The 16560-nt window shown below is 35.9% G+C and overlaps 1 protein-coding gene across 5 annotated transcripts in view; it reads right to left on the bottom strand.

Annotated features, from left to right (window-relative positions):
• ANGEL2 (angel homolog 2) overlaps positions 1–16554 on the bottom strand; it is a 28322-nt gene extending 11768 nt beyond the window's left edge. For 2 of the 5 annotated variants that reach the window (XR_004229367.1, XM_012547873.3), the window contains exons 1-5: positions 16355–16554; positions 9361–9689; positions 4957–5213; positions 1313–1382; positions 632–1050 (exon numbers count right to left, since the gene is read on the bottom strand). Coding sequence is in view for 4 of the 5 variants with exons in the window: in XM_012547873.3 (XP_012403327.1) it covers positions 632–1050; positions 1313–1382; positions 4957–5213; positions 9361–9689; positions 16355–16413 (1134 nt within the window). In the remaining variant the exon portion in view is untranslated. Of the gene's footprint in view, positions 1–631; positions 1051–1312; positions 1383–4956; positions 5214–9360; positions 9690–12676; positions 12792–16206; positions 16265–16354 lie in introns of those variants that run through there. The other 3 variants (XM_023501960.2, XM_023501961.2, XM_031937346.1) reach the window with 3 other exon arrangements.
• Positions 16555–16560: the final 6 nt, after the last annotated feature.

The raw sequence follows: 16560 nt of genomic DNA on the forward strand, positions 1-16560 counted from the left end.
GTTGAAGGAGTGAATGGTCCAACTATTCTAGAGAACAATTTGGAACCATGCCCAAAGGGATATAAAACTATGTATATCCTTTCAACCAACAATGTAACTGGTGGATCAACATCCCAAAGAGATGGAACATAAAGAAAAATATTCAAAATTACTTAATAGCAGCTCTTTTTGTGGTGGTAAAGAACTGGGGAATAGCTGAATAAATTGTGGCATATGATTATGATGGGATACTATTGTGCTATGGAAAATGATGAGAGGTTGATTTCAGAAAAACAAAGCAAGAAAGGTATGAACTGATGCAAAGTAAGAAGAATCGGGTGATCATCATATGTAGTAACAGCAATATTGTAATGATCATCAACTATGAAAGATTGATCAATATAATGATCCAAGACAATTTCAAAAGACTCACTTTCAGAGAGAAAAGCAATCAATTATGAGTATAAATTAAAGTACTATTTTCTCATTTTCTTTTTCTTTTTTTTTTTGTCTGGAAATATGGCTAATATAGGAATATGTTTTGCATAATTTCACATGTATAATTAATATCATATTGTTTGTGTGGAAGGGGATAGAGGGAAGAGAGATACTCTAGGACTCAAAACTTAAAAAGAAAAGAATGCATACTTACTTTTCCTATGGCAAGTCCTTCATAATTCAATTTTCCCTCCTTTATAAAACTGTAGAGTGGGGAGCCAGGAACTGAATTAAAGTCACCACAAATAATTATGGGGCAGACAGTGCCATCATTCTGATGGGCAACACTGGAAATCTCTGCCAGCAGCATAGCCAGCTGAGTCAATTTAATATCCCCTCGCCTTGGATTATATAATAGATGTGTATTAGCCACACAAATAGGAGAGACAGTACAATGAAATTTGGGCTGCAGGAGTAATACCAGTCCAACATTGTCTCTGTCCAATAAGGGTATATCACGACGGTAAAATTCCACAGGGTTTGCAGATAATAGTGTAAATTTGGAACATTTGAAGCAAATGGCACAGCCATCAGGTTTCCTTCCTGTCCTCATTTTATATTCACAATGATATCCTATGAAGAATAAAGTTAAATTAGTAATCACATAAGTAATATTGTGTTACTCCACTATTTTTTAAGATTAATATAGACCTTTCAAATTGAAAAGGGGAAATCAATATAACATTGCCTTCTTGATATACTTAATACTTCAAATATCTCTTAAATAAATGGTACCATAGTTTTGAAAAATTAGATTTTTACCCAGTTCTGATTGCCATAATTTAATATTTCTAAATTGTTCAAAATATAAATTTAGCTTAACATTATACCATACCTAATGATTCCAAATTTGGCTTAATTTCTTTTCTATAATGATCTTCTTGTACTTCTTGTAAACACAGAATCTGGAAGAAAAATAAAACAAAGTAACATGTAAATTCAGCACAATAGGAAAGATTCAGAAAGAAAATTTTTTATTCCTTTAAATAATTAAAAATAAATTCCAAAAATTTTTTTAGATTCACAATCAATTTTATTTCCATTTCCTAATAATTCCTTCCTTTCCTCTCTAGCTCTTATCCACTGAACTATCAAGAAAAATTAAAAAAAAAAAATTACAAATTTGTATAAAGACATGCAGAACAAATTTCCACATTAGCCATGTTCTAAGAAAAAAAAAAAAAGCTTTAATTTGCACTGTGAGTTCATCAGTTTTTTGAAGGAAGATATCATGTTTCATCATCAGTCCTTTGGAACTGTATTTGATTATGTTGATCAGTGTTATGATGAAGTTGATTAACTTTACAATATTGCTGTTATTGATAAATTGTTCTGGTTCGACTCCTTTAACTTTGCATTAGTTCATATAACTCTTCCCAGGTCTCTCTGAAATCATCTCACTTAATTTCTTATAGCACAATTGTATTTCATCACAATCCTATATATAACTTGTCCCGCCATTCTCTCCAATTAATGGGCATCTCCTCGGTTTCTAACTCTTTACTGCCATAAAAAGAGCAGTTATATTCTTGTACATACAGACTTTTTCCTCTTTCTTTGATCTCTTTGGGGTATGCACCTAGTGACAGCATTGATATGTATACTTTAATAGCTTTTTGGGCACAGTTCCAAATTGTTTTCCATAATAGTTGGATTAGTTCACGGCTCCATGAACAGTGCATTATTATACATATTTTCTTACATGCCTTCTAGCACTTATTTTCCTTTTTGTCATTTTAGCTCATCTGAATGGGTGCAAGATGTTACCTCAGTTGTTTTAATTCATATTTTTCAAGTTAAAGCATTTTTTCATATTGTAATTGATAGCTTTTATTTCTTCCTCCCAAAATTGTCAATTCATATCCTTTAAGCATTAAACATTTGGGGACTAACTCTTATTCTTGGAAATTTGACTCAACTGAGTCAAATGTATTTTACAAATGAGACCTGAAATCAGAGAAATCAGAGAACTGAATTGTTTTGATGACTCCAGCTTTGTAAGTATAGTTTGAGACCTAGGGCTGCTAATCCCTCTTTCTTTTCTTTTCTTTCTCTCTCTCTCTCTCTCTTTTTTTTTTTTTAAACTTTTTTCCCTGATATTCCTGATCCCTTTCTTCTTCAGATGAATTTTATGATAATTTTTTCTAGCTCTATAAATGATCAGATAATCTGATTGGTGTGGCACTGAAAAGGTATTAATTTAGATAGTATTGTTATTTTTATTATATAATCATGAACAATTAATATTTATCCAATTACTTAAAAATGTCTATTTGTGGCAAATATTTTGTAATTGGGTTTACATAGCTCTCTCCCTGGCCAAGAAGACTCTTTTATAATTGTACATATTTTAAATGTAATTTTTCATTCTATTTTTGTTGGGTTTTATTTGTAATATGCAAAAATGTCAATTTATGTGTGTTTTATTTCCTACAACTCTGTTAAAGTTGTTCACTGTTTTGATTATATATATATATATATATATTTTTATTAACTCTCTGGGTTCTCTAAGGAAATATAATCTGCAGAGTGACAGTTTTATTTCTCCACATTAGCTTGCCTATGCTACAGTGAATATTTCTAGTACAATATTGTATAGTAATACAGATAATGGAGATCCTTGCTTTGTCTCTGAATTTACTGAAAGAATTTATCTCTATTATAGATAATGTTTACTTTATTTTAAGATACTACTTAAAATATTAAGGAAAGCTCCATTTATTCTTGTCATTTCTAGTATTTGAATTGTTTTTGGGTTTTTTTTTTTTTTTTAACAGGAATGGGTATTACAATCTGTCAAAAAGTTTTTCTGCATCTATTGATTTATGAATAGTCAACGTTATGCTTATAGTTTTCTCAATATTGAACCAGTCCTATATTTCTGGTATAAATCCAGCTTAGTCATAATATATGATCTTTATAATATATTGTGATAATTTTCTTGCTAGTATTTTTTTTTTAAACCTTGCTCCAATATTAAGGAAACTCGTCTACAGTTTTATTTCTCTGCTTTGCCTCTTTCTGGTAGAGGTATTAGGCCCAAATTTGTGTCATAAAAATAATTTGGAAGAATTCTTTACTATTTTTTTTTTTAAAAACTCTTTTTTTGTAGTATTAGAATTGTTCTTTAAATGTCTGACAGAAATCACTTGCTAATTCACTTGGTTCTATGGTTTTTAAAGAATTCATTTACGGCTAATTAAATTTATTTTTATACCATAGAGCTATTTAAACATCCTATTCCTATTCTAGAATCCGGGAGATTTATATTTATGTAAATATTAATTCATTTCTTTAAACTATCAGTTTACAATTATGTTCCAATAGCTTTTACCTTCTTCATCATATTAGAAGCTAATAAGACTTCAGGTTTAGATGTTAATAGGGTCTTTTTTGGGGGAGGTCAGTGTCTGAAAAGTCATAAAATTTAAGATCATATGAAACAAAAAACAGACTTATATGATCCACTCACTATTAAAAATTAACTTAAGAAAGAAAATGCTTTGGTTTTTGAAAGATGAGAATTAATTTCTTTTTTAAATAAAATATTTCAATTATTAATGAGCATGCCCTAAATCTTAAAAAATAAAATTCTTATCATTGCTAGTTCATATTATGGCAAAATCTTTAAGAGCAAATTAACTGTCTTATTTTAACAAAAAAACTGTAATTATAGCTCTCCAATGATTCTGTTTTTGGCTTTCAAAACATTTTGATTTTTAATCCTCTGTTTGGTTTTCAAAATCCTTTATAACTTGGCCTCTTCCTACCTTTCCAATCTTCTTACACTTTATTTCCCTTCCCAAAATTTGTGATCCAGTGACACCACACTTCTTTCTATTCCTTGAACAGAGCACCACATCTCTTACCTCCAGGCATTTTCACTGGTTGTCTCCCATGCCTGGAATGTTTTCCCACCTCTACCTCCTAACTTCCTGGCTTCTTCCAAGTATCAACCAAAGTCTCATCTTCAACAAAAATCATTTTCTCTGAGATTAATTCTAATGTATTTTGCATATATCTTGTTGCACACCCCTCTCTCCCCCCATACTGGACTGTGCCCTTGAGAACATAAACTAGTTTTTGCTTTTCTTTATATTTCTGATGATTAGCGTAGTGCCTGGTACATAAAAAACATTTATTAAGTGCTGATTAATGTATGGTTGAATATATGTGCTCGGTACCTCTTCACATTTTTTTAAATTGCTCCCTGTTAAAAATGTCCTTTCATTTTTTGAGTATACTTATTTGAAAAGCTCCTCTGGAAAAAGTATATGGCAATACATGCCAATATATGATTAATATCTTTCTGTAAGTCTTGTACTTTTAAAAAGAATCAGTTTTATAAACATTATTAAATTTCTTTTCCCACTCTAAGAACCAAATGATTATTTATAGGCAAAACAATTTAATTATTTATAAAGTTGAGAATTCAAATTTTTCTTCTATAAGGCATGCTCAATGATTTTGAACACTTACATCTGCATCCATGTGCTTAATTTCTCTTAGAATATTGGGAAATCTAAAGCCCCAGATCAAGACTGGCTTTCGGCAGTGTCTATAGAGATATGAGTTATCTTCCAATAAATCCTGTGAAAGGATATTATAGGACATGACTGAAAACTCAAATTTTTCCTTCTCATCTTTACATTTTTGGTCAACATGTTTATCTCCTAGGATCTTCAGGTTTTCTTTATTATGTTGACAGAGGTATTCCCAATGCCGCTTTATCACGCCTGTCAAAATACAGCAGACAGAATATAAAGAATTAATCTTAGAAACATAAACACCCCCCCTCCCCCCAAATTTTCTCAAGACAAGATCCCAAGTGATTTCATGCCAGAATGGCCCCCGGGCCTAACAGTCTGGGAGAAATATGTGGGAAGAGAGGGCAAAGAAGAAACCATTGAGGCAATAGCTGTTTGCTAAGCTGAAGCAGTGACTGATAAGTCCGGGCAGAAGAAAGGCAATCAGGGCACACCAACGCAAAAGTCAAGCGATGTGGCATGGCTGCAGGTTGCTGGCTTAACACCCACGGGGACAGATCGATCTGGCATGAAGCAAACAGAAATGTGGCAACTTATGGTCACTAAAGTCATCAGGCAAGCTGCAAGATGAAGAGACAAAGCCTCAAACAGTACTAGATATAGGCACATCCTACCTAATTTCGTTATCTGTTTCTAATGTTAGAAAAAATAGTATTTCTAAGGCAAACTTAGTTCCTTAGAAAGGAACATTATAATAATTTGGGAACTGTAGTCCTAGGAATCCAGACTCTAAATATTCAGCAGATTTCTCCCCTATCTGCCAGAGACCTTAAGGGACAGAAGCCCTGAAGTCATAGCCTGGAGCATGTTTGGTTACAGTGTCTGAATCTGTCCCTGCTGAGCCAATGTCCACAGCATGCATGGACACTTCAAGGCCACATGTCCATGGAGTAGAGAAGAAGGAAAATGTTTCTTCTGGGTTTTGCAGGCACCCTTTGGTTCTGTTTATTTGACAGCCTTTTATCATACACTTATGTGTAAGGCATTGACCTTGGGGCTACTGGAAATACAGAGATAATTTAGAAAAGGTCCTTGGACCCAAAACTATTTTTTGATTGAGATGAATATTAATTCTTGGGCATATACTACTTGTTTTCTGTCGTCAAAGAGAGAAGAGAATTGGTCTATAGGGATTGGATGTCTTCATAAGTAGAGTGGGTGGACTTAGTAAAACAAAATTAATTAGAGATACTCTTTACAGCATATGCTTTATTATAAATGAAAGCAATCACTGACTTACAAGCAATCTGACAGAAGTCTGCCACTGTTTTGACCTGTTCTCCACATCAGTGGCAACCCTGCTGCCATAGTTGTTTTGAAAGAATATAAAACTTTTAGGGAATCTGAGTTCAAAAGCAAAGAAAAGGTAAAAGCTCTAGAATATCTTAGAAGAGCTAGCATTTAAGGAATACTTACAAAATGTAGTAATTTGAAGGGACCTAGTTCAACTCCCTTCCCAAAACATTAATAAATTTCTGCAATATCCCAAAGAAGTGATCTTTCAGCCTGCCTAACAACCTCCAGTAACAAGGCATTAACAAACTTACAAGATAGCCATTACATTTTCTTCAGAAAATTCTAATTGATATTCCTATATCTTCTTACCAATTTATTCCTAGAAGGAATGGGCAAAATAATTCTCCTCTTCCAACTTTTCAAATCTTTCCTCTATACCAGTTTTTTTTTTTTTAACTTCATTGTTATATTGCCTAAAATCTCAATGATTCCTTTGTAGGTCTTTAGTAAGCATCCTCTCTTTAAGATGAGAATATTTCTGGAAAGGTTAGGGAGTAGTGAATCATACACACCAGGAAAATAATTTACATCTTTTTTTTCTTAATGTGACTGAAAATTTTCATGTTTTAAGTAGACTATATTTTGAACACTAAGAGCTCCATTATAGGAATTTTCAAATATAACTGCTTCTTTTGGATTTAAACAATTATATGCAGTCAAAGAATAGGATATCAGAAACAAATTGTGCCTATTCAAAATTTGCCTATGATCATGCACCCAAGAAAAAATAGTCAATTCCCTTCTTTTTTCCTACTCTTTGGATTCATAATTTTAACTATTTATAATAGAATTTACCTACATTAACAGTTAAGTCGTATATATGTATACACATTTTCTCCCTAATAGAATGCAAGCTTCTTGGGGAAAGGGATTGTTTTATTTTTGTTTTTGTATGCCTCCCTGGTGGTTCTAGGTACATAATAAATGTTTGTTGTTTGCTTAAAATAGTTTAAATGCTATTTCTATAGAAAAGTATTTTCAAAGTTCAAAACAACTCGTTTAAAAATGAATTTCTAGAATTCTACTCATTCATAAATTGGGTACTGCCTATGGTGCATTTAGCCATAGGACAACAAAAAAAAGTATTCATGTGTAATATGTATGCATAATATGTAAAGAGCAAGACACTATGGTCATGCAGACACTAATGAACAGCAAGTGATGAAATGACTTATTCAAATATGAATGGGCATATACTGAAAATTTAATAAGGATTTCACCATTCATAAAATTTGCAAACCCACCTTCACAACCTCTTTTAGAATTACCTGGTAAACTATGATAATGATTTTCAAGTTTTCAGAGTCTGTGGAACCCTTCTGCATAATGTAATTTGTTCCAAACTCTGAGACAGTATTAAAGAAAGGTCCACGTCAGATACAGTTCACACAAGGTGATTGTGACCATTTTTTTTTTAATTAAATCATCTAAATTGACTCATGGAATGCTTAGTTTTCATATCTCAGTTATAACATGAGAACCTCTGTAATATAATAGGTATGGCCTTAGCCTTGATATGCTGCTCTCTAATAAAGAAATATAACAAAAATTTATATAATCTATACATGTCAAGAGAAATACCATGATCAAAGGAAAATAAGTGGGAAGCTGAATCCCATGTTTAGGATGCCAAATTAGCCTTGATAATTACACAAAATTCTTCAAGTTTTACTGTAAACTGAGAATCATAATAGCATTCTTATTTTCTTACCTGAAAACCCTTATCCTGTCTTGAAATATCTGACAAGACAAAAAAAGCTACTCTATGACCTTGGCAAGTTACTTAATCCTGGGGTCTCAAGTACCTCATCTATAAAATGAGGTATGGACAAAATCTTCTCTAAATCTACAGCCTCTGAGAATTTTTCCCCTTAAACAGGACACTTGGGGAAGTGTGGTCAGATATAATGAGTCAAATTGTAATAAAATATTTCCAAAAATTAAGTGACCTTCCCTATACGTTTAACCATCATAGCTAATAGCACACCAGGTTTATAAGGAAAAAAAATAAAAAGAATAGATAGCATATTTATTGCAAAGGATTTAATAAGAGTTTGGAAAACTATACTGAGAATTATGTGATTTCTCAGTAATTAAAAAAAATTAAGGCAATCCCTTAAAAAGTGGAAGGAAGAGAATAGACACAAATGGATACCCAAAGTACAAAAAAAAAAAATTATCAATCTAATATGGCTTAATAAAGTCTTTAGGTTTATAGGTATCATTCATGGTCATACAAGGACCAAAATCTAATGTGTCCAAATATACCATAGCTGAAATTACACTGCAAGAAGTACTAAACAATTGAAATTTGTCTTCTTTTCAGTGTTGGTAATTTCAAATACAGCACATTTTTCCCATTAGAATGTATTTTAAAATATATCAATGTTTTAAGTATTTTGAGAGCATCATTTATGAACCTATACTAATTACATATATATTTTCTTGTAACAGTATTTGGCTGTTGAAGGACCTATGTCTAGACAGTGCACTGAGCCTTCACTTGACATTCACTCGGCCTTACTTTTAATAGGCTAATTTCTTAGCATAAACTGTTATCACCTTCAAGATACTATGCTATTTTCAAATATTTATGTGTATGGATTCAAGAAGTATATGCACAAATGAAATTAAATGGCAATCTTTAAATTCAATTTAGGAAATATTTCCTACTCTTTAATTTTTGGGGAAATATTATAGAATATGTATATGCACACACATGTACATACAGACAAAACATACAAGCAAATGGGCAGTCTACAAATATAAAGGTTAAACAATTTATTTCTAAAAAATTAAGAGTTAGAGTTAGCTTGGATTCCATTTGTACTTCAGATAGTTGTTATTAAATAAACATAAAAATTCAAACAATTTTGGAAAGAAAAGCATTCTATGCAATAATCATCAATGGAAAACATGTACCAATTGCCCCAACACAAGAGTTAATTTTATTTTTCCCAGGGTAGAAAATAAAAAGTTCAAATTTCATCCTAATGATTAAAGGTTATTTCTGCTCTAAGATACAGTGTACCAATTTTACCTTGAGTTTTTTGACGTTTGGATGATGGCTTATCTTCCTCAGAGTCCATGATATAACTAGAAAGGTGAAACAAAGATGTATGTGTAAAGTTGTCTGGTCTCCAATTCCACTGCTGAAACTGATTTCTATTAGGTAGAAACAAACAAGGTGGCCTCCAATTTAGTGGGCAATGTTGACTGCTGAAGTATGGATAAGGAGCCCAAGAATCATTTCCAGGCCACCTCATACAACTAGAGATGTGTCTGTTCCAGCAAAATCTTTGAGAAATATCCCATGGTGTAATCCTGTCTCTGCCCAGGTTCTGCAGGTGATAAGGTAACATGGGATATCTAAAAGAAATAAATATTGTAGTTAAGGTACCATTTTGGTAAGTCACAATTAAGAGAATCAAAATATCAAATTATTAAGTGATCCCATTCCATCTCTTTCACTTATTTTCAATCTCTCCCTGTCTGATTCACTTCTTATAGCTTATATGTCCAAGTCTCCCCTATCCTAAAAAAAAAAACTTCACTTGATCCTTCCATACCCTCTATCTCCATCTATAATATATGCCTTCACTTTTTTTTTACATCTCTTAATCCCTTACAATCTGGCTTGTGACTTTGTCACTCCACTGAAACTTCACTATCTAAGGTTGTAAAAGATCATTTGAATGCCAAATCCTTCCCAGTCCTCATTGTCCTTGACTCTCAAGAGGTTTCTGGTGCAGCCTCTTGACACTGTTGGTTACCCTTTCCTTCTTGTTGCTTTCTTCTTAAGCTTTTGGGACAAAACTTTCCTGGTTCTCTTACTTGGTCACTCTTTATTCTCCTTTGTTGAATCCTCCTCCAAGAGCTTGCCCTCCAACCATCAGTATCCCTCAGGGTTCTCTTCTGTTCTCTCTATATACTACTTGTCCAAATCATCTGGTCAGTTCCTATGCATTTAATTATATCTCTATGCTAATGATTCTCAAATTTACCTTTCCTGCCTCAATCTCTCTGCTGACTTCCAATTTCATACCTCCAACTGTCTTTTGGACACCTTAAACTAGATATTCAGTAGATATTTTAAACTCAGAATGTATAAAACAACTTACTATTTTTCTCCTAAACACTATCCCCTTTTCCCCACATACTTTCTCTATTACTTTGAAGGGCAATGCTATGCTTCCAGTCCCTCAGGCTCAAATCCCAGAAATCATCTTAGACTCCTCACTATCTCTAACTTCCATATCCAGGCTAATGCCAAGGACTGTCCATTTCGCCTCTACATCTCTTTAATATGCACCCTTCTCTTCTCAATATTATCACCTCTCTGGTGCAGGCCCTCATCACCTCATGCCTTCATTATTGCAATAACCTGCTCATGGGTATAACTGTTTCCAAGTCCCTCTCCACTAAAGTAATATTCTTTTATTTCCCCCTGAGGCAATTGGGATTAAGTGACTTGTCCAAGGTCACACAGCCAGGAAGTGTTAAGTGTCTGAGACCAGATTTGAACTCAAGTCCTCCCTATTTACTGTGCCATCTAGCTTCCTCTAAAGTAATATTCTTAAAGGACAAATCCAATCATGTCATCTTCCTCCTCAAAAAACTCCAGTGACTTCCTATTTCCTCCAGGATCAAAAATAAAATGCTCTGATATTCATCTTGATAACACAGCCCTCTTCCATTTTTTCAATCACCTTATACCTTTTCCCCTTATACACACGCTTTGATTCAAGGACACTGACCTCCTGACTGTTCCACGAACAAGACATTCCATCTTTCAATGCAGGTATTTTCTCTGGCTGGCCTCCATGTCTGACACATTCTCCTTCCTTAGAGATTCAACTACTGACATCTCTGGCTTTTTTTAACTCCCAACTAAAACCCCACCTTCAGGAAGCTTTCTCCAATCTCTCTTAATTTTCCCTATTGTTTCCTATTTATTCTGAATATAGTTTGCCTTGTATATACTGTTTTTATATTTCCTACCCCGTTAAATTCTAAGCTCCGGGATAGTAGAATATTAGTTGCTAAGGAAGATGTAGAAAGATTGCCTTGAAGCAGTGAAGGGCTGTGTAACATAAATTTGCGGTGGACTCGGTTATAGCAGTTCTTTGATTTTTCTATTCCTTTATTCAGTAGCACGTGTGTATGTAAGAATACAGGCAGTAGAAGGTGGCAATGATTGGCTAAGGATTGGCAGCGTGCAACTGGTAATATGATAAGAGGATCAGGGACTCAAGAGTTCAGCACTGGTATACTGATTGTAAAGGGCCAAGATAGAGAAAAGAGGAAAGAGTAGCAAGTGAAAAAGAGATGACCTAGAGAAGAACTGAAAGGTTAAGGAACAGAGATCACAGTATAAATAAAAAAGTAGGGTTTGGGAAGGGGAGGGGAAGAAGTGGAAAGCCAATTGATTATAATCAGATAGATTTAAAAATTATTAAACATGGAGATGGTGATGGCAAGATCAAAGGTATGACTATCTTTGTGAATGGCTGAGATGGAGTAGAAGGGTAGGTCATGGGATATGTGAGAAGGCTGAAGAACTGAATGGTTACAATGATTTGAGGGAAAGTTAATATGTATGTTAAAGTCTAAATATGAAGGCAAAAGTTGGGAAGAAGAGAAAAACTGTGTGCTATGTACCAAACTTGTTGAAGAAGGAATAGGAATGACCAGAAAGTCTGTATACAACAGCTATACCAAGATTTTACCTGGGAGTTTGATATAAACTGCCTGAATCTAAAAGGAGGAGAGGTTATCAAATGACAGACGTAGGGGACAGAACCTAGAAGTAGCAAGTAGAAGTTAGAAATATTCCAACTCCCCCAACCAGTGAGCTGAGGAGAATGAATAAGGATAGAGCCAGTACTGGAAAAGGTGGCCTGGGAGGCAGCAGAATTAGTGCAGTCAGGTTTCAGGAATTGTAGAAAATAGAAGGAAATGAAGATAAAAGGATTTCTGATAAAGGAAAATTTGTTGCCTATAAAACAGGCATTCTAGAGGATACAATGAAAGAAGTGGGTGGTAATTGTTTGGGACTTTGAAGTGGGAGGGCTTAGAAGGATAAGAATAAGGAATTAGGTGGTTAAAAACAAGGAATGGGGTTTAGATGATATTCCACAGGCGTTAGGAAATCACTGATATGTGTAGGATATGATCAGGTGTGATCCACTGAGCAGAAGTGTGCTACTCCACTTCCCCCAAGGAGGCTGAAGATCAAACAAGAGACAAGCACCTAGCAAGGAGGTGGAAGACACACAGTCAGAGATGGGAGGTCCTGTTTCACTATTCTTCCCTCCAAAAGTTGGAGATTAAGCAAGGGGAGATGGAAGTCGAACCTGCTCAGCAGGAGATAGAAGGCCTGAGATCAAAGGGAAGTTGGGTCCTCTTCTCACAGGAGGTTCTTCACATCCAAATATGGAGATCTGGCTGGCAGCCGGAGGTAGAAGTTGCCTTGAATGGTGCAAATGGAAATTACAATGATGGCTCCTAGGAACCATTCCTCAGCAGACAAGTGCAGGAAGGTGCAAGGTTTTGCTCTTCTTTCTCACCTGAGGCTGGAGACTAGGAATCCTCCAGGACAATGCAGAGACTCACAAATATCTATATCTAAACCACCCCTCCCATTAAAATCCAATTTGACATTTCCAATTGTCTGACTAGATATTTCAACATTTCAAACTCAACATGTTCAAAATAGAATTCATCTTCCCACTAAAATCTACCCCTCCTCCAACTTCCCATTTCTGTTAATATCATTAAGTCACTACAATCCAATTACCACAAATTCAAAATTTCAGAATCTTGAACTTCTCCCTCTGTGTAATGAATGTCCCCTTGTTAACTAGTTGTGAAGTCCTATCACTTTTACTTCTATGCAATCTTTCACATAATTCCTTTTTTCTCTAGTTACTCTATATTACGTTTCTTATCACTTGTGACATCAATTTCTAATTGGCTTCCCTGATATTACTCTCTCACTTCCATAAGCCATATAGATGCAAAAATAATATCCAATATCTGGCACGTAGATGATAAACGTTTATTGGTTGATTCAAGCACAAGTCTGACCATGTAATTTTCCTGCTTAAAACTCTTTAACTATTAAACCAAAGTATAAATCCCTTGACTTAGCACCACAGGTTAATTAAAGTTCAATTCCAAGTTACACATGTCTTTTCTGGAATATAAATTGGAAGCCTTCCAGTTCAACCTACACTTCTATAGGAATCTTATAACATCTCCAAACAAGTAGTCAGTCGTATCTAACCTTCATTTAAGATTAGTCAGGAGAAGGTATCACAGAATTTGAGAGTAGAAAGGACTGCAGCCCATCTACTTCAACCCATATGGGATCGCCCATTCCACTTTTGTATTATATTATATTGTTATTATTATGTACATACACTCTTAGCTGATTCTCTTCATTCTGGCCAAAAAAGATCCTTTCTACTATTTCTTCAATTCTTTCTGCCCTTTCTCACCTTTATGCATTTGGACAGGCCAGCACAATTAGAATAAACTCCTGCCATAAAAATCTCCCCCTACTGTAATTCTGCTCTTCTTGCAAAGCCTAAATTGCTTTTTTTTACTCAACCGAAATTGATCATTCCTTAAATACGATATTTTGTCTAGATTTCACTCTTACTACATTCTACCTTTTATTATACTTTATGAACTTGTTTTACCCTCCCTTTAGATTAAAAGCTCTGGTAAAGGAATACTGGCTTTTGAGGTTTTTCCCCTCCACCTGTGAATCCTCTGCACTCAGAACAATGATATACATAAGATAAACATTTGAACATTTATTTAATTTGAATTTTTAGCTGAGAGGTACAATATATATCATCAACCTTTTTTTACAAGTAAGGAAAGAGAAGTCCAAAGAAGTTGCATGATTTACTCCCATTCATTTATTTATCTACACACTAAGGCAAGTAGGTGGCACAGTGGTCCTAGAGTGCTAGTCCTAGAGTGAGAAAAACCTAAATTTAAATCTGACCTCAGAAACTTATTAACTGTCTAAGTTACCCTGGGCAAGTCACGCTACTTATAATCACCTCTACTTCTTCAATAAGCACCTACTTCTGAAAGTTGTTCTGAGAATCAAATGAGATAATATTTTAAAAGTACAGCTCCACACATAGTAGGTTGTACATAAAGACGATTATTATTATTTATCATCATGTTTGGCTAGTTAGTTTATATTTATTTGCTTTCTCTAAACTAAATATAAAGTTCTTGACCAGAGGCTACTTGTACTCCCCACAGTGTAGAGCAAAGTTAGATTAATTAATAGAGCATCAGAGATTCATGCATAACTGAAAGAACTGGTCATAGAATATATAAATTTCATAACTGTAAGGGATCTCAGAGCTGTGGAGTTAAACCCAAATAGAAACAGATCTCTGCAGATCTTAGAAAACCATAAATGAATATTATCCATGCTACATTGCATTTTTTTTTATTAAATCTTGCCCAATTACATTTTAATCTGGAGAGCCCCATTTGTGTTGGATATCTCTACCTCATAGGTAATTTAATTCGATCTTCTTTTTATAGATGAGGAACTTAAGTCCCGAGAATTTTTAATAAATTGGCCAAAAATCATATAGAAGTCGCAATTAAAACTCAGGTCCTAAGATCTATAAAGCCAAAATTCTTTCCACGATTGGAAAGAATTCCACGACCTGGTACTAGGGCTCCCAGAGAGCTTTCACAGCAATAATCTTAAGAAATTTCTATTAAAAAAAAAAAAAAAGTCGATCATAATAAACACATCTATAACAACTGAACTGAAGAACTTATCCTACTTTGGAATCTATTTCGAAAGCAGTTTTTCTAAAACTTGCCAGCCAAAATCTCATGGCTGACACCTTCTGGCTGTTGTGACCCTGGACAAGAAATTTGGTATCTCAATTTTCCCCCAAGCAGAAATTCGGAAGCGACTAGGTAGAGCAATGGATAGAGTGCTAAACTACAGTCAAATCTGAATTCAAAAACATCATCTCAGACCCTCCCTGCGTCACCTGGTCCAGTGGCTTAACTACTCTCTAGGTATTATTAGAAACTGCAAAGTAGATGCTACTTTGTGTATCACTTAGCATTTTGCGATTCTCATTTTATCCTCACAACAACCTGGGGAGGGAGCTAGGTGCTGTCACTCTCCCCATTTTACAGATGAGGAAAGCAAAGTTTAACAGCGATTGCCCCAGATTACACAGGTTAATACCTTATCTGAACTCAAGGAACGTTTCCCATTCATTAGTCTCCTATCCAAATGAAACTACAGACTCCACATCCACAAAAAGAAAAAACAAAACACTCCTCCGCCTCCCCCCCAAAAAAAATCCCCAACAACTCCACAATCTTGCAGACGTGATTTAGAAAGTTATCCCTATCTGCAGAAATTTTCTGTGCCAGAAAAAAAATTAACGGATTTAATGTCAGTAGGCAGGTCCCACCAAAACGTGGTCCCTTGGGTTGTTAAGCCCTTCTCCCACACCGTCACAGCCCGACCCTCCACTCGCTTCTGCTCCAGCGCGGATCGGTGTCCGCAAGGCACCGGGTCAACTCGGGCTGGGGGAGGGAGAGAGGCAAACAACCTCGGCCCCGGCCCTCCCGAAGCTGAAGGGCTGGGGGTGCCGGGGAGGGCTGGCGGGGGGGGAGGGGGGTTCCCCACACTACGGAAACAGTACAAAAAAGAGTAATGTCACATCCAGCCCGCTCTCCCCCCCCACCCCGCGCGCTGACCCGGGGGGAGGCACAGCAGGGTCTGGGGACGAGCCCAAGGACTGCGGCCTGAGAGAGCCAAGGCGGCCTTCAGCAGGAGAGCTTCCCCACTCCACCTCGGCGGATCTTTAGTTACCTCGTTTAGCTCCCCCGCCCGCCGCGGCCTCCATCATCTTCCTCCTCCTCCTCCTCCTCCTCCCCTCCCTCCGCCCCGCCTCGGGTTACACACCTCGGGCCGCTCCCGCCCCCCGTAGCTGCCCCCGCCTCCTCGCGGCCACACTGACCGGCCTTTCCCCACGGCACAGCGGCTGTAGCCCCTCCTCACACAGCGCCACGCTTCCATCCTCCTTCCAGAGGCCCGCTGCCTCTGGCCGCTCTCCCGGACTCGGCCTAGGCAGCCGACCCAGCCCCATCACCCTCCGGCCCGACTCGGGCCCGAGAGTCAAAGCACGCCGGGAAACGTAGTCGCGACTGGAATGAGAGCGACCAA

Source organism: Sarcophilus harrisii, chromosome 4 (assembly GCF_902635505.1).
Source record: "Sarcophilus harrisii chromosome 4, mSarHar1.11, whole genome shotgun sequence".
In the NCBI taxonomy this organism is placed as follows: domain Eukaryota; kingdom Metazoa; phylum Chordata; class Mammalia; order Dasyuromorphia; family Dasyuridae; genus Sarcophilus; species Sarcophilus harrisii.